This window comes from Vicugna pacos, chromosome 7, assembly GCF_048564905.1.
Source record: "Vicugna pacos chromosome 7, VicPac4, whole genome shotgun sequence".
Lineage (NCBI taxonomy): Eukaryota > Metazoa > Chordata > Mammalia > Artiodactyla > Camelidae > Vicugna > Vicugna pacos.
In genome coordinates, this window is record NC_132993.1 from 45106526 (window position 1) to 45127494 (window position 20969).

The 20969-nt window shown below is 41.8% G+C and overlaps 1 protein-coding gene across 6 annotated transcripts in view; it reads left to right on the plus strand.

Annotated features, from left to right (window-relative positions):
* OSBPL3 (oxysterol binding protein like 3) overlaps positions 1-20969 on the plus strand; it is a 161664-nt gene that overhangs the window by 119322 nt on the left and 21373 nt on the right. For all 6 annotated transcript variants that reach the window (XM_072964812.1, XM_031674218.2, XM_072964814.1 and 3 more), the window contains 4 exons: positions 4898-5032; positions 5989-6082; positions 9714-9964; positions 13223-13360. In XM_072964812.1, the coding sequence (XP_072820913.1) occupies positions 4898-5032; positions 5989-6082; positions 9714-9964; positions 13223-13360 (618 nt within the window). The remainder of the gene's footprint in view (positions 1-4897; positions 5033-5988; positions 6083-9713; positions 9965-13222; positions 13361-20969) is intronic.

Sequence of the window (20969 nt, forward strand, 5' to 3'; positions counted from 1 at the left end):
TCTTCTGCCCCCTAAGAGATCTTTTCAACTTTAGCCCAGACCTAAACTGAGTCCCCTGCAGGACTGAGCACCTAAACATTACCTATGGGGGCCTTCATGTCAGGCCTGGGCAGAGAAACGTGCTCCCAGGTGGGCTCGTTTGCTAAAGCAGGGCCCGGTCACCGTGACCCGCCATCACTGAGGGTGGCGTGCTGCCCAGCACCGTGGCGTTCTACGCAGTTTCACGCCTGTTCCCAGGCAGCTCTTAACCTTTTCAATTGTCACCTAATTACACTGATCTGTTTAACAAGCTATTAAAGAGGTAAGTGGCAAGTTGACCTTCATTTCTGGCTTTATGAATTTATGCTCAGCATGTACACTTGGGGCTATTTACATTTTGGAAAGGGGACCAAAGCCACAGGTCTTTTAAAATGCATGTTTGTAAACTGATCTCACCAGTAAAGTACCTGAAGGCTTAAGTGCTGTACGTTGTCTGTGAGGAGGGGCAGGAACATCCCTCAGGCTCACACCATCCAGAATAACTTTCTGGAGTTAAAGATGCAGTTGTCTCCTTGACCTAGTTCCTCTTGCAGTGATTTTCTGTTATCTGTGTTTTATCCTGCTTTTCATAGAATGACTCCATCTAACTTCCCCGGTGAGGGAAAGGCCATTGTTGCCTTCATGAGATAAGAGTGAGTGGAAGGGGCTGCCCCAGAGCCTGAAAACTAGACTCCGGTGACTTTTTGCGGGCCCCTCACACTGTTGGAATGGCAGTCCCCACAGTGGTCTCAGCCCGGGCTGCTCCGTCTATTTAGAACCCCTTACTTTCTTTGCTTACTTTCTGTTTCCTTTTAGCTGCACAAATTACCCATCTTTGGTATTCTAAAATCCACTTGGATTCTAAAATCTCCCCTCTCCTGTCAAAAAGTACTCTCTCATTCTATCAAGTCCTTCTATTTTAAATTTCTGAATGTGAATATTTACTATAATCAGGTTATAAGTGCTTAGATTATTTCGTGTTGTTTTAGATTCCAAATGAAAAGCCAAGGGAATTTGGGGATGACATCTTACTAAATCTAAAGTCTATTTAAGAGACTCAATAAGCAAGAACTTGAAAGAAAAGTCTAAAAGAGGAGGAAATTTGACCCTTTTAATTGCCCATTTGCTATATTTCATATACACCTGAATGCATTATCTCACAAAACTCTAACCATGGCTCTGTGAGACAGGTGATATATAGTTTCATTTTAGAGACAAAGAAACTAAAGCCCAGAGAGGTTAAGTAACTTTCTCCAGGGCACACAGCGAGTAAGAGATAGAGCTGTGATTTCAGTCCACATCTAATGAGTCCCGAGTGCTTGTTTTCTCAGCAGCATCGCACTGCTGTGTGGTGAGGAGTGACCCTCCAAGCCAGGAATAAAACATTTGGTGAAGCTCCAATCATGAAAATATGGTGGTGGTGGGTAAGGATGGGACAGGATAGCCATTTCAGGCATAACACCATTTTGTATATGTTAAAAAAGAAATATATGATAGAAGAGGCTCAAAAATCAATGGGACCAAGATGGATTTTTCAATAAGTTAGGCTGGTACATCTCAAAAGCAGTTTTGGAAGCAGTTTAAATCTTTCTATCACACACTCAGATGAATCACTAGTGAATTAAATTCGAACTGAAAAATATTTGAATATTTATCAAATTGTCAGAGTAAGGAGGACTTCCTAAATGTGGAAGCAATAGAAAAAATACAAAAGAAATGTTGACTAAATTTGGAATTTTTTTTTTTAAGGAGCAAAATGGTGTATGTAAAAAAATAAGAAGGCAAATAATAGACTAGGAAAAAATATTTTCAGTGAAAACGACAGCCTAGATAATGTTACATAGGTGATAACACCTTTAATATGTAAGTAATAAGGAGGAACAAGCAACGTAAGACCTCAACAAATAAATGGGGAAGAAGACAACAATGCACACACAGAAATACCAGATACAGACAGTTTTTTAAAACTTTTTATTTTGTGATACTTTTAAATTCACAGGAAGTTACAAAGACATGCAGAGGGAGGCCCATGCATCCTGACCTAGCCTCCCTCCCTGTTAACATCTTTACAGCCAGTTGTTTTTTTTTTTAAGGAAAACATGTTCAACCTAATTCTTAATGAAGGAATGAAAATTGAAACAATTAGAGTAGAACAAAATTTGTCTAAATTAGAGTGGCCATAAAGATGTAGAGAAAATAGAGCTTCCTCTCCTTGTTGATGTAATTAGGTGATACACGTTTTACCTGGAACATTTTTAGTAATTCTACTTCTGAGAACTGATTCTAATAAATAATGAGGTACCGGCAAAGACACATTTGCAAATGTGCTCACCGTCTTTACCAATTTGGAAATAACCTTAATTTCCAATAAATGAAATGGTTACTCTGTGACACACATATATAATAAATCTATCAGCTAAAGTTCATTGCCTCAAAGAACTTTTAACAGCTTGGGGGAAAGTTACAATATAATGTTAAGTAAATATGTCAGACTATATAAAGACTATGTACAGTAGGATCCCAGTTTTTCAAACTTAAAAAAAAAATCTGTAAACAAATATTTTAATATAAAAAATACAGCCACAGGTTAATAGGGGACACACCTGGGTGATGACATTTTAAGTGACATTTATTCACATCTTTCTGTATTTTCTGTTTTGAACACATTCCTTTTATATTCAGAATGAATGTTAATTTAAGAAGTTATGGTACAGTGTTGTTTGGGGGAAATGTATTAAATTCGGTAGGTAGGTAGATAGATGACAATTATTTGGCAAAACTATATATATATATAGGTAAAAAATTGGAGAGAACTGTATAAAATGCTTATAGTGGTTGTTCTGGTGTCATGGCATTATGAGTATTCTCTTGCCTCCCTTTTCTCCGCTTGTTTATCTTTTTGTGATGTAAGAAATAGATAAACAACCACTCATACCTTACAAACTTGAGGGGTTACTATTGACTTGAACTGACCAGATTAATATTTTAATACATGAAGTCCTGGGCTGTGCAGGACACTGGGCCAGGGGCCAGGGGCCGGGGGCCTGTGGTCCTGCTGAGTTTCAGGTGGGTAGCCAGAGGAAGTTGCTGGAATAATGCAACACTGGACAGGGCTAGGACTAGGTATGTTATTTTCAGTGTTGATCAGAAAAGAAATCCTTCTAACCTATCAGCCTCAAGGAGAAAGATATAGCGAGAGACAGAGTGACTGGTACTAAATTAATGAGAACAAGTAAATAAATCATTAGAGCCTGAGGTGTCAGTGGCCCAGCAGAGACACAGGACAGCTCTGCCGTTTCAGGGAGCATTGTGGGAGCTCAGCCATTCCCCACACCAGCGTGTCTCCTCTTGTGAGGAGAGAGACCCTGCCCTTCAAGGTGACAGCTGTGACGCTTATTTATAGATCCTAAAGGGATCTTTCTCTTTGTTAGAATGGAGAAGAAGCCTGCTTTTCAGAAGGCTGTATGGATATTAAAATAGGTAGGATCTTTTAGATCTTAATTAGGAAAAATCTAAGAGGAAGGGATGCAGATTTAAATGTGTTCCTAAAGTAAACATTCCCTAAAGAGACCACTTGACCTTTACAATTATGAAAATCCGCCAGGGGTCCTCCTGTTACAGCATCCCCATCTGAGTTATAATTTGTTTCTGAGACTGAGGGATGTGTCCTGCAGTTAGGAAACTTCTGGGAAAGGCTTTAAGTTTTGTTCCCCAAATTATTCTGGGACTCATTTCTCAGGCACATAAAGGCATAGAAGCAGCTCCTTTATCAGCCCAGTGAGAAACGTGAGCAGTTGGGAAGTTCAGCGAACAGTCTTTTCTGATTCAAAGGAATCAAGTCATCTTATCCCAAATTCATTCTCATCCCTCAGGGTCTAGTCAGGTGTCATCCCTTCTGTGAAGCCCTCTCCAACCAAGGCCCCTGATAGAATCAGCCTCTCCTTCCTCTCCGCTTCCGCAGGGCCTTCTGTGCCGCGGTCTTGGGCTCACGTGTGTAGGGTGCGTCCTCTGTATCCCTCCCTTGGGCCAGAAACCTCGTCCTGTTCATCGTCGTGTCCCACCACCGCCAGCACAAAGCAGCTGCTCAATTTCTTGAGTCAAATTGACTTTTCACTGTGCTTGAATAGAAAGCACATTCCCCAAGTATTTAGGTCCTTCCCAGAGGAAAAGTCCAGACTTAGTGACGCAGGGAACGGAGCGCCAGCAAGAGGAGAAAATCATGATATTCTGTTGTGTTGTTTGTGGAGAGGCTTATAAAGGGGACTGGGGACTTCGCTTGCAGAGTCAGTGTGGTTGGAGAGAGACAGACAGAATTTATCTCATTTATCCATGAATAATGAATAATCTGCCACCAGGGACACTTCCGGACAAAAGCACACTGTTTATTTGTCAGGGGATGCTTCAGAAGCAGCCTGCGGGACTCTGGGAGAAAATAGAGGCAGAAGAAAGCTGTGTTGCTCTGAACCAGCCATGCAAAGACATGCATTCAGTACAATTCAGAGGAAATTGTAGGGTGAAAAGAAACATCCTGCCCTGGTAGAGAATAAAAGGATATGATTCAGAGAGCGCTGGAATTTTTCCCGTCTTACACAGAACAAAACCTGACCTGCACAGTCTTGTTTTTGCTTTGAGATTTGTTATATATGTCCGAGCTGTGATAGTGCCTGTAAGTGAGGTGCCCATTTAGGGGAGACCTTTGCTTGTCGTTGTGTTTCACGTGAGGCTTGCCTCTCCTTCGCTCTGGAGCTGCCCTCTGCCTTGAGCTGCCTGTGTGTCTTGGCCATCACCTTGTGCATCGTGCAGCAGGAGCAGTTGTTTGTTTTGCTTCCCTTAAGGCTGTTTCTAAATACACACATTTTTGGTTTTGTCTTTCAAATAGGAAAACTCCAGAGACGACAGTCGAGCCCTGGTCCATCAGCTTTCCAATGAAAGCAGACTCTCCATCACTGACTCCCTTTCAGAGTTTTTTGATGCACAGGAAGTTCTGTTGTCTCCAAGCTCTTCAGAAAATGAGGTTTGAGCACTGTTTTCAGTTACGTGCCTAAAAAATCTCTTTTAGGAGGAGGGATCGCTCAGTGGTAGAGCACATGCTTAGCATGCACGAGGTCCTGGGTTCAATCCTCAGTACCTCCATTAAAAAAAAAAAATCTCTTTTGTTGCTTTACCGGTTTAGTATATATCCATATTTAGAAACACTAAAACTCAATGAACCTTTTTATCATTAAACTCTGAGGATCTTCTTATAACTCATACTCCAAAAAGCACAAAAGGCTATAAGATCTTAGGAAAAAAAGGTTGTGAAAGTAAGTGTTGGGCACATCTTGGTTTCTGTTATTTGATTCATTATACTTCTTTTCAATTATAGGCTAAGTATTTTGATTATTAACTATGTGATAATGTGTTATATCCACCACAGGGCTAGATGTTATTATCCTGTATATTTTTTAATCATTGAATTTTCTCTGTAGTAATTTATAGTATATAATTATTGTTATTTTAATAATTACAATATGGTCATTGTAATTAATTTATAATTATATTGCTGTGTGTGTACGGATAATTTTTCCCCTTCAGTAGAGAAGTACTAATACTGTTTATCTATTAATTTCCGTAGAAGATTCTTTTTTTCACAAGTAGTTCAAAGACAAATTGAGATTCATTCTACTCAAACACTAACAGACTCTGAAAAAGCAGTATGAATTAATATGAATTTTTATAATAACTGAAATCTGGAGTTTATTTGTATTTTCCTTGTGAGAATGAACCAAGAAAGCATTAGAATTTTAATAATGGGTATTTTCTGTGAACACCTTATAGGCAGACTGATGTGTGGGCCTTTATGAAAACAGCATCCAAAATTATTTCTATCCCTTTGTAATGTGGAATTTAAAATGTTTGATCACTTGACGTAAAGGTTTTATGAAAATCTGACTTGCTTACTCTAATGTATATTATTTCTTCTTCCCATAGATTTCTGAAGATGATTCATATGTCAGTGACATAAGTGACAACCTTTCCTTAGACAATCTCAGTAACGATTTAGATAATGAGAGACAGACCTTGGGTAAGATTTAATTTATTTGATTTCTAAGTGTTTGGTTCTTTACAGAATGCTAGTAAGCATATACAGAGTACCTGCTGCCAACAGAGGACTTGGCCAGTTCTACATCAAAAGCTTAAGACATGGTCCCCACCGTCGAGGTTTTTATAGTCTAGATGGGGGCACGGCACTCACATGTGAAACATGCACTCATTCAAATGCCTGTGTCTGCTCGTGCAAATTCCTATTTTTATAAAGTGAAAGTATATCAATTATGTAAGTATCAAATTAATGCAATAGATTCCTTATCTGGTCAAACATTCTGTCTGCAAACATTAGAATATAGCTTTTTGCCTTTAGCTATCTAGTGGTTTGCATAGTTTAGGAATTCTCTAAGACTTACAAAAGATCTGATCTAAGTGGTAATTTAGTCTCAAATTCTTCAAGATAACACATTTGAAGGTAACACACTGCTACCTCCTTAGGGGTAGGGCTTCAGGTACCCTAAGGTATCCCTTTATTACTGGTTAATCCCAAGAGTGAAAATGAATGATGCCCAGGAAATTTTAGCTGGTACTGAGGAGTACCTGGAGTGTCTGCTATCTCCAAACAGCTCTGATTTAGGAGTTCGATAAGCAGACTGAAACCTATTTAGGAAGGCGACCTTCAGAAGAACCTGCCCATTGGACAGGTCTCTATGTGAGTCCTGTAGCAGCAAATACTCTTAGTCTTGGTACTCAGAGTGCCTTGAGATCTCTAGGTTTGTCTGTGCCAGAACACCACCTGTTTTTATATCTGCATAGAGGACAAGACCCTTTTTTATTTACACATCAGGGCCTGTGTGATATTTCAGTAAGTATGTGTGAAGTATGATGATCATGAGTTGTTATCTGAATGCCAAAGAACTTATTCTTTGAAGACCACACACACAAAAAAGGCAAATTATCTTACTGTCCTCTGGAAGAACATCCGTTCAGCATCACACCTGCTCATTGTGCTTTGTATCTTTCTTGAACTGCTTCTAGAGAGGGGAACCCTTTGGTGGAGAAGTCTGAGAACCAGTGATTCAAAGGAGAAGCCCAATAATATAGGAGCAAATTCATGTACTAGTTTTTTTTTCCAAAAAATTAAAGAAAAATGAGGAGGCATCACTTATTCCCTGAGCAAACAGCACACAAGCTAAAATGGGGGGGGGGCTCCCACGTGAATGAGAAACAAATGCTGAAGTCCTCCTTCTGTCTGAGGGAGGGGCCCCAGGGGAACACAGAAATGAGTGTTCTGATGTCAAAGTTGGGAACAGAGGACTTGCCCCGAACCTTAGACCACAGCTATGCTGAGTTGACACCAGCCAGGAAAAGCATATAAGAGGGGAAGGCTGGTTCTCTCTGTCTTATTCCACAGCCATTTTGCCTTAGCTTGCCTTAGCTTGAACAAACACTGGGCCAAACTCAGCTTTCTTCTTTGGCAGTATTTGGAAGATTAGATTTCTGCACATCAGTACTCTACTTACTATAGAAATAACTTTGCATCTTAAGCTACAGTATTGCCTACAGAAGGAAGTAGGATTGGATCAAGGTCTTGATAACTTATCACACTACAATTCCTCTGAGCCCATGGTAAATGCTAGGTATTTAGAATGCTTCCTGTTAATTTCTTCCCACCCGAATCAGAAGGCACATCTTAGGCTCTCACTGTGATGGGTGCTGTGTGGAGGTTCAGTGGTTAGGAATCTAGATTCAGGGATCAGATGTCCTAGGTTAACCCCAGCTCTGTCACTGGTTATGTGTTCTAGGGAAGTTACTTAATTTCTCTGTGCCTCAATTTCTTCATCTGTAAAATGGGGATAATCATACTGTTTACCTCAAGAGGTTGCTATGAAGAATAAGTGAGATAATATATGCAGAATGCTTGGAAGACTGTCACAGAGAAAAAGCTGGATATATATTAGCCATTATTGGTAGTTGTTTGGTAGTCTTTCAAAATTTAGTGTAATCAAAGAAAGTATTTTGGAATTACATGGAAAGCTGTTTTTAAAGACTATTATCACTTGCAGCTATTTACTTGTATAAATCAAATTTTTGCCCATGTTGAGCAATCAAAACAAACTCAATTTAATTGGATGCTTACATTACTAACATGAGAGTTCAAAGTGTGACCCCCAGTTTTATATTCTGTTCATTAAAGCAGCTTCGTTATTCGGAGTGATTGGCTTTATAATAAAATACCACTTTCTCATACGACGGTATAACGCAAAAGATTTCCTTTGAAAATAGGCTAAATTGAGGTGGGAAAAGAATTTTGGAGCATGAAGCAATGGAAGTTGCTACAAAGGAAAAGGTTGATAGATGTAAACATCTAAAGTGTATGTGTTTCAGTCACGAAAAAAGTGCATAGACCAAATTTAAAGGTAAATATCAATGGGGGATTAAATTATAAAACAAATACAAAAACAAGAGATTGTGTCTTAATATAGAAATAGGAAAGCATACAATTCAGAGAAGGAGAAATATCCACAAAAGCGTTCCACACCACACCAGGAACTTTTTTGACTAAATTAACACAAGGAGCTAGCACTGCCCACCTAATGATTTGCCAAGAATTCAAACAAATGCTGACAAGTCTAGAAAGACCTCAGAACATGGACAGTGGCATAAGCAGCTGATAAATGGGAAACTGATACTGCCTTTTTGAAGAGTGATCATATGAATCAAAATTCTAAAACTGTAATCTTCAGCATAGTAATCCCATGTCTCTATATGCTAAGAAAATAATCAAAGGTATAGTCAAATATCATACCAAAACGCTGAAGCAAATCTGAAAGTCCAACAGTAGGTGAGTGATTCAGTATTATGGTTTATTCATAGCATGGGATTTTTACAGTCATTGAAAATGAGGTTTTAGAAGACTTGAATAGAATGGAAAAATGCTTATGTTAACTGCTTGAGCAGAACATTGAACTATACAGACATTGTGAGCTAAATGCAAATACTCCGAAATATAAATGGCTGCTACCTCTGGATAGGGGGATAATGGATGACTTTTATTTGTTTTTCATTTTCCTATAATACACACAACTGATTTATCAGAATTGAAATGACTTTTTACCACCATCTTTTTCGCTTGTTTATTTTTTGTTTTTCTCTTGGGGGTAGGTAATTAGGTTTATTTATTTACTTATTTAATGGAGGTACTGGGGATTGAACCCAGGACTAAGCATGCATGCTAAGCATGCACTTTACTGCTGAGCTATACCCTCTTCCCCTGAAATGACTTTTTCAAAAAGAGTTTGAAAGTTTTTATCAGACCTTGAAGTGCTTTTTAAAAATAGTTGAAAAGTAATCTGGGATAGAAGTAATCCAGTTCCCAGTTTTACTCTAAGTGCATATAAACTCTGAGGAACCAGCTTTTGAGGAGGAATGTGAAGACCTCCCTGTGAATAAAGTCCATGCACTTTAGTGCTTGTAATGTGGGGTACCTCAGTTAGCTGCTCAGAATTCTTTTTATTTTCTGACTTTCCATCATTATCTGGAAAACTGAGATTAACAGTATCATTGAGTACTTGCTTGGTAAGGTTTTATTCATGGGTTTTTTTTCTGTTTAATAATGAAGTAAAATTCAAATCCTTATAAGGCAGCCAGGCTTATTTCCCTTCCAGGGCCTGTTCTGGAAAGTGGCGGGGAAGCCAAGTCCAAAAGAAGAACGTGCTTGCCGGCGCCCTGCCCCAGCTCCAGTAGCGTCAGCTTGTGGAACATCCTGAGGAATAACATCGGGAAGGACCTGTCCAAGGTGGCCATGCCGGTGGAGCTCAACGAGCCACTCAACACGCTGCAGAGGCTCTGCGAGGAGCTGGAGTACAGTGAGCTCCTGGACAAGGCTTCCCGGACCCCCAGTGCCCTGGAGAGGATGGTAAGGACACAACCTGCCACCTGCGCCTCCTGCGCCTCCTGCGCCTCCCGCCTCTGCACCTGAGCCACGAGGCCACTCACAGGGCCCGGCAGGGCTAAGCCGGGCAGAGCCAGGCTCCTGTCCCTCTGCTTCCATCTGGATTGCCCTCCAGACAGCTTCATTTCCCAGTGACCTCCAGTTCCCCTCTGCCTGGCTGTTTTCAGTCACCCTGTTGGGATTTGCCTTTTGGGAGCAGTTTCCTGTGACAGTTGGTGCCTAGGGCAGTTCTGCTCTGTGGTTTTGGCATTTTTTTTCTCCAGAACCTTGCATGTGATTGTTCTGATGTGCCTAGCTGGAAAACCCCTCCTGAGAGCTGTCTGCGTGTTTACTTTTACACCCCTTGAGTGGATAGAATTTAATTTTTTGAATTCTTTTTTTGTTTTTTTTTCCCTCCAATCCAGGATAAATTTTCCTTGAGAATGTTTTTGTTTATTTTTGGAATTGTCCTATCAGCTTCTAAATTTTTAGAAAATATTCACAGAAGAGTTTTTCACATGAGAAAGATTATCCCCCCAGCCACATTTCTCATTTTTTAGAGTAAATAAAACAAACCAACCAACCAACCCAAATAAAACCTCACTCTAGAAAAATTAACCTTCTGTTCTCTACTCAGTGTCAATTCTGATCAAGTGATAGGCCTTCCAATGAAGGGGCCTCCAGGTATTTCACATCATTCCTGTCTTGTGGGGATAGGGGAGTGGGGTACCTTGATGGTAAGACTGTGGCCAGATAAACCCTTTCTGTGACCATGACAATTTGTTCTTGAACACTAACTAAGTGTATCTTCCTTTTTACTTACTCACGTTACCTGCCCAGCATTAGTCGTTCTTTGTGTGGGATGCTGGAACACTGGCGTCTTCCTGCAGATGCAGTCTCTGTTCTGGGCATTTGCTGATTGGCAAAATGGGACGGCATGCCCCTCAGCCTCAGGGATCCAGCCACCCATCACCCTCCTGTTGGTGGAGGACGCCTTTGTTTTCTAAATTCTACACATTCTTCAGTTTAAACCTCATTAAAACTTAAATTTCTTCAGTGATTTTAAGATTGAGGGGAAATCTTTACTACTGGCTGAAAGAACCATCCTATGTCACTCCACATACTCTCCAGGGACTTCTCCTATCAAAGAGATTTGCTTTCTTGATACTAATGTTACTAAGTGTAGGAGAGAAAAACAAGCTGTTTATTTTTTATCCTCTTTGTTATTCTTCCCCAGAGAATTTCTGTGAACAAAGGAGGCAAATAGCTTCCAAGACAAGTGTTAAAAGTTAACATTTGTAGACACAGCTTTTCTTTAGAGAAAATGATTGACTTTGAAGATGAAAGCATTCTTAAAGGTGTTTCATTTTTGTAGCAATTTAGAGACCTTTGGGATGTCAGCTGATTGATTGTCGTCATTGACCTTGAGAAGAAGTTTGAGGAAAGGCTTTGCTCTCCAGCACCAGTATGTTAAGAAGGGAAAGAAAAGAAAAGCGTTGAGGAGGAACCTAGCCCATGGATTGTGTTTACTATTCTGAGCAGGAGGGTCAGCTTGGACCCCTGCAGAGTTTTTTTGCCAGCCCACAAGGAGGACGCTTCATTCTGCCTGCTTCCTCCCTTCTTTTATAAATGTGTCATATTTTAAATTGTGAAGGTGATTTGGGGTGTATTCAGCATTCCATATAGATGTGTGACCTTGCTGGTTAAGGGGCAACAAACATCTGAGGAAGCTGAGAGAGGAACAGAACCCACGTTTCCAGAACAGACTGAATCGAGCACAGGGAGGTGATTTTCATAAGCTCTCCAGCTGCTCCAAAGTGTACCACACACTCTGGTGTGAGGGGGTAAGGTGGGACCAGTATGCAAAAGTCTGAGGAGAGTTAATGTGACTAGTGAACGTTTATGAAAGGTACACAGCTTTTTTTCCAATATAAGAAACTTCATGAAATGAGCTGAGAAGAGGAAACATTGAGATTATTACTCAGTATTAGAAAAGCAAATTTGTCATTGATACTTAGGCTTAATTTTTTGCCCCTTCTCCCTCTAAAGACAAAAAGAATACAGACACATCTTAGAGATACTGCAAATTTAGTTCCAGACCACTGCAGTAGAGCAAATATCACAGTAAAGTGAGTCACATGAATCTTTTGGTGTCCCAGTGCATGTGAACGTTATCTTTACATTATAATGTAGCCTGTTAAGTGTACAATAGTAGCATTCTATCTTCATATATATATGTATGTATGTGTATATATATATACTTGAGAAAAATACTTTATTGCTAAAAAATGCTACCCAGCATCTGAGCCTTTGGTGAGTGGTAGTAATATCAGAGACCACTGATCACAGATCTCTGTAACAAACCTAGTCATAATGAGAAAGTTGGAAATAATGTGAAAATTACCAAAATGTGACACAGAGACACAAGGTGAGCAAATGCGGTTGGAAAAATGGCACCAATAGACTCAACTGATGCAAAGTTGCCATAAACCTTCAATTTATGAAAAGCACAGTGTCTGCGAAGCACAGTGAAATGAAACGAGGTGCGCTGGTACTGTGTCTCGCTGGTGCCCTGAAAAGGCGCGTGTGGGAGATGCTGAGAGCCTCACAGCTGGGGCCAGGAGTGGATTTTGCTCATTTCATGTTCGCCTGTGGTCTTCCTTCCTTTTCCTTTTTGAGTTTTCATTTTTCCTTCCCAGAAAAGCAGAACTTTTTTTTAAAGATACCGTGCTCTAGCCTAGGGCTTCTTGTCTAGGAAGTGACTCCCGCAGATTTTCTTTTGTCAGAATGGGTTTTTAGGTTTCTGCAATATCACGTTGAGTGGTTAAACATAGGATGCTTAATCCCGAATTTTGAGGGAAGTTTGTTTGTTTTTAATGCTCTTCTTTCCCCTCCTCCCTAAAAGCCTTAGCACGACATCAGATTCTCAGGTATTGTCAGGTTGAGAGTTGCTGGCTCAGCCAAATATCTCATCATCTTGAAAGCCTCTGCCCACTTTCAGACATCAGACCACATGGGCAGTTGGAAAAGATTTGGTTCACTTGTCTCTGGGTCAAAATGAAACACTACTTAAACCTGCAACTTTAAAGCAAAGGTGGTTTTGGTGTCTTTAAACCAGAGACAAATCTTTGGCTTTTCCAGATAAACTATAAAAGGAGAAAGGGGTTTTATTTTGTTCGTGTCTTTGTGAAAAGAAATTTCTCGGTGACAAAGAAGTAACAAGGCTCTTTCCCCCCTCCCTAGGTGTACGTGGCAGCCTTTGCCGTGTCGGCCTACGCGTCCAGCTACTTCCGGGCCGGGAGCAAGCCCTTTAATCCGGTTCTGGGAGAAACCTACGAGTGTATTCGTGAAGACAAGGGATTCCAGTTTTTTTCAGAACAGGTGAATATACACCCTTTTTGCTTGTTGAGAGGAGTTGCTTATACCTCCCGTTACGCGTACTTTTGAAATATTTGCTTTCCATCTTTCACTGGCTTCAGAGCAACTGAGATCATCACAGTGCTTTTACACATAAAGAGAGCGATCGGTTTCCGTGCACTGAAACCTGGCCACCACCGTGAGCATAAAGATGCTTGCAAGGCTGAGGCTCTCTTGGCTGAATGCATCCTCCATGCCCTTTCTGTTTAAAGTCATAGTGGAGGGAAGTTTTGAAAGCACAAAGCATTGGCCCAACTGCAGTTTAGAGGTTTAAAGTGTGCACTATCGCACGTTGACATCATCATTCTACAGCACGGGTGTCCCCACCAGAGTGGGAGCACCAAAAAACACTTTATTCTTAACTTTGATTTAAGAGCAATCATTTGTGTGTTTATTCGTTCCATCCATAAATACTTCTCGAGACTGTACCATGTGCTTGGCATCGTTCTAGATGCTGGGCTACTATAGGGGCCAGGGGGCAGACCAGAAAGCCTGTCCCTTGTCTAATGGATGGACATGCCTTATGTGTACATAGCCTGAGTTCCCTGAGATTCCATGGACTAGTCCCACCTGTAAGTTAGCAGAGAATAATATTCAAGAGCAGTGTCTCTGGAGCCAGCCAGCCTAGGTTCAGGTCTCAGCTCTACCTCTCACTAGGTTTATAGCCAGGGAAGGTCTCTTAACCTCTCTGTGCCTCAATTTCCTCTTTAAAGTGGAGATGACAGTAGTGGTACAGGCCTCAGATGGCTTTGCGATGAGATATTCTCTACAAAGCACTCAGAGCACTTCTCCTTGAACAATCAAGTGTTATATGAGTGTTTACTCTCATTACTGACGTACGACAGCATAGTTGGCAGTAGTGGAATGTTGGGAACATCAGAAATATCTGTCAATAAGGAACCATTTAGCTGAAATAGAGTGCATACAGGCTGAAAATCAAAACCAGCTCTCACCTGGTTAAGACAGCAGCTGAACATGTCCACCATCTGCAAACCCCTAAACATCAGCTTGGGAACAGAAACATCATTGTTTTGATATATTTGTCCCCTCAACTCTTAGAAAACAGGGCAAAGGGGTGGGTTGCTAACACGTTATTTTCCTTTCTATCCTTGCTGCCTTCTTTGTCAATGGCTTTATAATGTGGGAGTAGGAGGGGGCAGGGTGGTGGCCGAGAGGCTTATGAAGATGGTGGTGGTCTTAACTGTACATGACGAACAGTGTTCTCTGAAACTCAAAAGAAGATGATAACGCAATAATCCCAAGGCACCTTTTTAATAGCTTTGCAGTTAGCAGCTAAAATGAGAAATTACACACTGACACTGGGCCAGTAGGGGATTAAATCAGTAGTAAGAACTAAGATAATCTTATTCAAATTCAACTGGGTTATTTAAATAGTAACCCTGAAATGGAATGAGAATAAATGAAAATGTAATTTGGTTACCATGGTATTACATGCACTTGTGTGAAAAAACAAAGGCCAAAAATAGCTCCGAACTACAGCAGACAATCAGGACGGGATGAAGAGGCAGAAGAAAAGAATAGTAACGTGAGCTCGTGTAACGCCGAGCTTCACTCCCACGGGCCCCTGGCGGGGCAAGGCCGCCTCGGGATCTGCTCGTGGATGCCCTGTGCTGGCGCGAGACAGGAAGCAGACCTCCTGGGCACGTGAGCGCTACGTAACATGGTCTTTAGACCCCTGGAGTGGATGGGTCCAAGGAAATAAGCTTGAAAGAGATCTGATCATTGTCAGCAGCATAGGGTGTGCTGAGTGTAATGTGGACCTGCTTTCAAATCCTAATCCCACCACTTTGTGTGTGGCCTTGCATAAACTACTGAAACTTCCTGACCCTCAGTTGTTTCTCTTTCTGTAAAATAGGAATAATCATGCTTGGCTCACAGGGATGCAGTAAGGCCCAGTGAAATAACGCGTTGCTATAAAAAGTACTCGCACACTTAGTATCTGGTTATTGCTCTTATAAGTAGAGGCAACTTTTAAAATGCTTTTTAACACGCAATGTTAAGAACAGCAGGAGGAGTATTAAAATAAGATGGACTATATCTACTGATTCAAGGGGTTTGAAGGTGGTGTAATGTCACTGGTGAGGCTTGGGCTGAGAGCCAGTCATAGGGCAGCCAGAAGTCCTCACAGCTGGCTTCACCGTGGGAATACCACCCACCTGGTCATGGGGGAGCCACTTTATCTGTCTGGAATTTAGGCTTATGGCTCAGTTAATGATTCTTTTAATATACCCTAGAACAGGTGAGTCTCTCAGGGACAGAGTCACACCAAGCTTACAAGAGACTGATCTATAAACCAGAATGCTACTATACCCCTATACTGTGAAAAATGGACCTGCCTTGGGGGCCAGACAGCTTTGGTATCGCCTGACTAGGGATGCTTTCCCCACAGTTTACTTAGGAAGCCAAAATTGTAGTCATCAGGAGAATGAGAAGGAGACGGAACTGTTTAATTCAATGTGCCGGGCTGTCCACTGCCCCAGGAGTGGAAGGGTTTTTGGCCAGGGCCCTCCTTTCCTGGCCAGCAGGAAACACGTCAATTCAGTTTCCCCCATTCCCTCTCTAGCCCTTGTTGGTTCTGCTGACCAGCCAACCTGGTGTGTGTGAAGGCCTTCTTACTTAATACATCTCAGGAGATGATCAGAGCATTTATTCTGTTCATGCTGGTACCTCCCAGCCTGGTTCTTTTTGCTTCTGGCCCAGGCGATAGTCTGTTATGGAGACAGCATGACTCTTCTCTCGTCTGTTATGTGTGGGTGACAGACTTCAGCTTGCAGAGTTTGGGAGCTTCTTTGCTTTCTCCTACCTCTATACAATGAGTAGAGGTTTCTGAATGACAAATATCATCAGGTGAACGGGACCCCTAAGTTAATAGTTGGGGGTGGAATTGTGTTCCAAGGAGGACATTGATGGAAATCATATCTCCAAAGGAAAGAACCTGGAAAGAAACAAAGATAATTCAGCTCTTCTACTTCTAGACAACAGAGTCCGGTGGTTTGGAAAGTGATGTCTATGCCTTTCCTCCAAGCCCTTGGGTTTTGATGCCTGAGGTTTTGGTGGGTATGTGGGTGTGTGGAGTGGTCAGTGGCCAAGGAGGCTGAAGTAAGGGCTCAGCTGCACAGAAACTTGCCCCCCCCATGTTGTCCCTTACCAGAAAGACCCAAAAACGCAATGTCAGGGTGACTCAGAAACCAGAGAAAGAATTTGCTGTTCAAATTTCCTGTGTAACTATTCACCAAGATTAGGTTTGCAGGGTGCTTTCTGCTTTTCAAATTTATGCAGGATCTTGCCTGATCTTCCCAACGCCACCTGCATGGCAGGTGAGTCCAGGATCAGTCATAGGTAAGGAGCTGAGATCCAGCACATTAGTGCCTCCCAGGTCCCCTCAGCTTACACCTGCTGTTTCCACTCCTGTGTCCTCTCTGCCTCACCTCTCCCGGTATCCCTCATGTAGGTTTATGTACTGTGCTCAGAGATGCCAATCCAAGAACAGCTGTCTGTATACTGTTCAGACATTGGGGTTTTCCCTGTCATCATCTCTTAAACCTTTCATCCTCCAAACTCACGTAGGACTTTATTCTCAACTCCCATTGTGGGCTGCGCAGTGGCCTTGTGAACAAGGAATATTCAGGAAGCAATCATAAACATTCCCGTCATTCGTTCTAACCTCTGGCTCTTCCACCTTCTCAGGGGAGGGATTTCCTTTGTGCCAAGAAATCTGATTCAGCCTTGGTTTTCTGAGTAAGCCCAGGAAAGGGGGAGCTCAGAAGGAAAGGACTTCCTCTCCCTCCTCGGGGACCGAGCATTGTGCTGGCAGGTTATTCCTGACTTGGTTCTCGGGCTGCCTCGCAGGGAGCTGACACACGGGTTGGAGCTTCATCAGGGACTGGCTGGGTCAGAAAACACATTTCAGTTTGCTATGTTGCTTTCTTGGTACCTCTGGGAAAGATTTGGTGTCTCTGAAGGATATGTAGTTAAGCTATTACCTAAAAGTGGCTTTTCCTAATTACCCAGAACGTCAGCTGTCAGATTGCTGTTCAAGTCATTTTAACCACTTACCCTCCCAGCCACATACCATTCAGAGTTTGTGGCAGAAAAGCTAATGGAGTTATTGAAAGTTACTAAAATGTAAGAGATTCAACTGAAGTCTTTTTTGTTTGCTTCCTGGGCTCAGCCCTTCTTCCTTTTCTGTTAGTCATCAGAACTCTGAACATTCTTGGCCAGACTTCAAAATACCATACCTATCACTTCCCTCTTTGCTCACCCACATCGCCTCTCTGAATGGTCCTTTTATCTACTAGTAGGCAGGGTTATTTACTTCTTATTAAAGTGGCAGCTTATTTACTGACATTATCGGGAGAATTCAAACTGTTTAAATAAAACAAGCAATAAATGAACTGTAAGGTGACTAAACCAGTGCTTGTGCACTTCTGGGTCAAATCAAATCATTACTTAATGTGTTTTTTTGTTTTTTAAAAAAAGAAACCATTTGGTTAGCAAATAAGTACTTAACTCTGAACATAGGAGAAGAAAAAATAATTGGCAGCTGTATTCGCCCTAAAATCAGGCCAGTATCCTTGGCATCATCCTTAAAAGCTTTCTCTCATATCCACATCCTGTGCATCAGCGATTCCTGGGGTCTTCTTTCCAAAGCCAGTTACTTTTACTCCCTGTCCCCCAGGGCTAGCCCCCAACCCAAGCCATCAGCATCAATGACTGAGATGGTTGCAGTCGACTTATTAACTGGTCTCTTGTTTCCATGGCCAGTTCCTCACCCAGCAGCCAGAGCGATTGCTGCAACGACTTCCCAGGTCACTTGGAACCCAACCCCAAGTCCTGGCCGTGGCCCACAAAGCTCTCCAAGATGCTGCCCCCAGACAGGGGCCTCCTCCCACTTTTGCTTATTTGGCTTCAGCCATACAGGCCTTTTTGCTTCTCCTAAAACATCCCGGGCATCTGCCAGCCCTGGGCAGTGGCCATGTCCTCTTCCTGGGGCGCACTTCCCCTGGCTGTCTGTGTGGATAACCTCCCTATTTCTCCCAGCCTCAGAGGTTTCCGTTGTAGAGTCCTGCCCTACCCACCCTGTCTGGGATGGCGCGCCCACTGCCCAGCCCCCACCCCCACCCTTGCTTTATTCTCCTTCATACGTTACTACTGATGGACTATGGGCTTATTTGTTTGCTCTCAATCTCACCCATTTCTACACTAAAATGTAAACTACATGAGGGTGAAGATTTTTGTTTCTTTTGTTTCTCATCGTATCCGCAGAGACTAGGCAGTGCCTGACACATCGTAGGCAGTCAGGGAATGTTGGACGAAAGCCATGGAAAGAATGGCCCCTTGGTCCCCTCCCTGGGTGATTTTTGACCTGCCGCCTGTTCTCTTTTCCACAAGCGGCCCTACGTGGTTGGAGACGGGTCCAGAACTCAGAGGACTCTAGTTATGTCTCTGAACAGCTGCAGAACTGATGTATTTCAGGGAGAGTTTTCTAATCTGAAGAAGAAAAACTTACGAAAAGCACAGGTACTGAAATACACTCCTTCCCCATATGCTTCTCCCGTTACTGCCCACCTCTTATATAAAGTACATTCAAAGCATAAATCATAAATGATTAGGTTAGGGTGAAGAAAGACCTCAGATGTACAAATACATTTGTGTGTTTATTTACAAAATTTATTAACTGCCAGGGGAATGTCGTGACTTCAGGCTTGTAGAAAGAAAGATACGTGTAAATACTTAACACAATAAAAACCATGTATACTAATTTCCTGAATGTTTGGGAATCCTTACCAGTCAGAAATTGCTCCTATTTGAGATGGAGAGGGAGTGATGAAGGAGGATACTTAAAAAAAAAAAAAAAACAGTCTGAAGTGGATTTAGCCAATAGGCAGGCAGACAGTGTCTACTTGGGGCTGAGTCAGTTTAGACTCAAACTCAAAATTGAATGCCCTTCTATGCCTGAGTTAAGATGCAAGAAGAGAAACTCAACCAAATCCCGTGCTAGCAAAGACAGGTTAGATTGTGTTCATTATTCTCTACTCCAGTAGATTTTAGAGAGATTACCATCAAGAAAGAGGAAGTGATTAACCGTGAATTACCCCTTTCCATGGGTACTGAAATTAATCAAAGCCTGAATAGACTCTTTTCCGTCTGGCTGGCATCCCCTGCCACCTCTGATGCTGGAATTCAAACAGATGTTAGAATGGTAGCATTTTGAAGCCAGAGGGATTCTCAGACCCCATTTTATAAAGAAATAAACGAGACTCAGAGCAGTTGGAAAGGTCAGCCTCAAAAGATTCTTTCTCTAAATATCCATGAGATGGAACCTTAATGGTGTGTCAAGGCTTTGGGGAGAGACCAGAGCCCAACTCTGAGAGCAGCCGCAGAGAGGCAGCTGGGGCATCTCAGGAAAGAGCTTTGGATGTGAAATCAAGGACCTGGTTTAAAGCACTCGCCCTCATCACTAATAAACTGTGTAGCATTGGGCAGGCTCTTTACTGGAAAGAACCCGTTTGCTGATTTATGTAATAAGGGTAATGAAGACAGAAGATTAGCATGAGAGTGAAGTGGAAATACCCTCATGACAAAAAGTTAAAATATAATCTCTGCTTACCCCATACTAGCATGTGATTCTGGCACTTTCCATATGTTATCTTTTTTTTAGTTGCAGAGTCAGTGGTACTAGCCCTATTTTATAACTGAGGCCCAGAGGGTGTAAGCATGTGCTTAAGGCCATGCAGCCAGTAGATGATACTGCAGAGTTAGGATCTCGATCTGTGGGACCCCACAAGCTCTCCCTCACTCTCTGACACTGATGCAGCACGTGGCGAAGGCTTCAGAAATGTTTCAGGAATAAAATACCTGTTGTCAGGAAATGTATCCAAGAAAAATAAAGCATTCACTTAATTTCCCGGAAAGCTTTGTAAACTTCTTAAAAGCCACATGCACCAAATAAATCATTCCCAAAGGCCTTTTTAAGCCAGAAAGAAATAAGCCAAATCATTGATATTTCACTGTGGAGATTTATTCATTCAGAAAACATCCCTTGGACCCCGTCTCAAGGCACTTTGCTAAGCATTGATTCATTAACCTGACAGAGTCATTTTAAAAGTTCAAATTTGCATTTTTTATGGGACATATGTATACTTTATGGTATGCTAGGGCCTCTTTCATAATTCATACGGACAGCATGTTTATCCCTGTTTTATGGGATTTTAAATTATGAAAGAGTTTATCGTTTTTATATATTGTATTCTGTCTGCTTTGATACTCATATTTGGCCATACTTCTAAAATGCTTGATCAAGGCTTTGATCTTTATATTTTTTACTACATTGTTTCTATAGAAATGAATATGATCCACTTGGTAATAATCAACTTTAAACATGCCTAGTTCTGGGGCAGGGGAACATTGCAGAGCTCCTCTCCTTCTCTGCTGCAAGGTGCACAGGGCAGGTGGGGTGGAGAAGTAATGGGTCGGTATCGTCTAGTTTAGATTTCTGTGATCCCAAGGTTGAAAAGTTAACTCCACTGTTTTCGCTGAGAGCTAGTTGGGG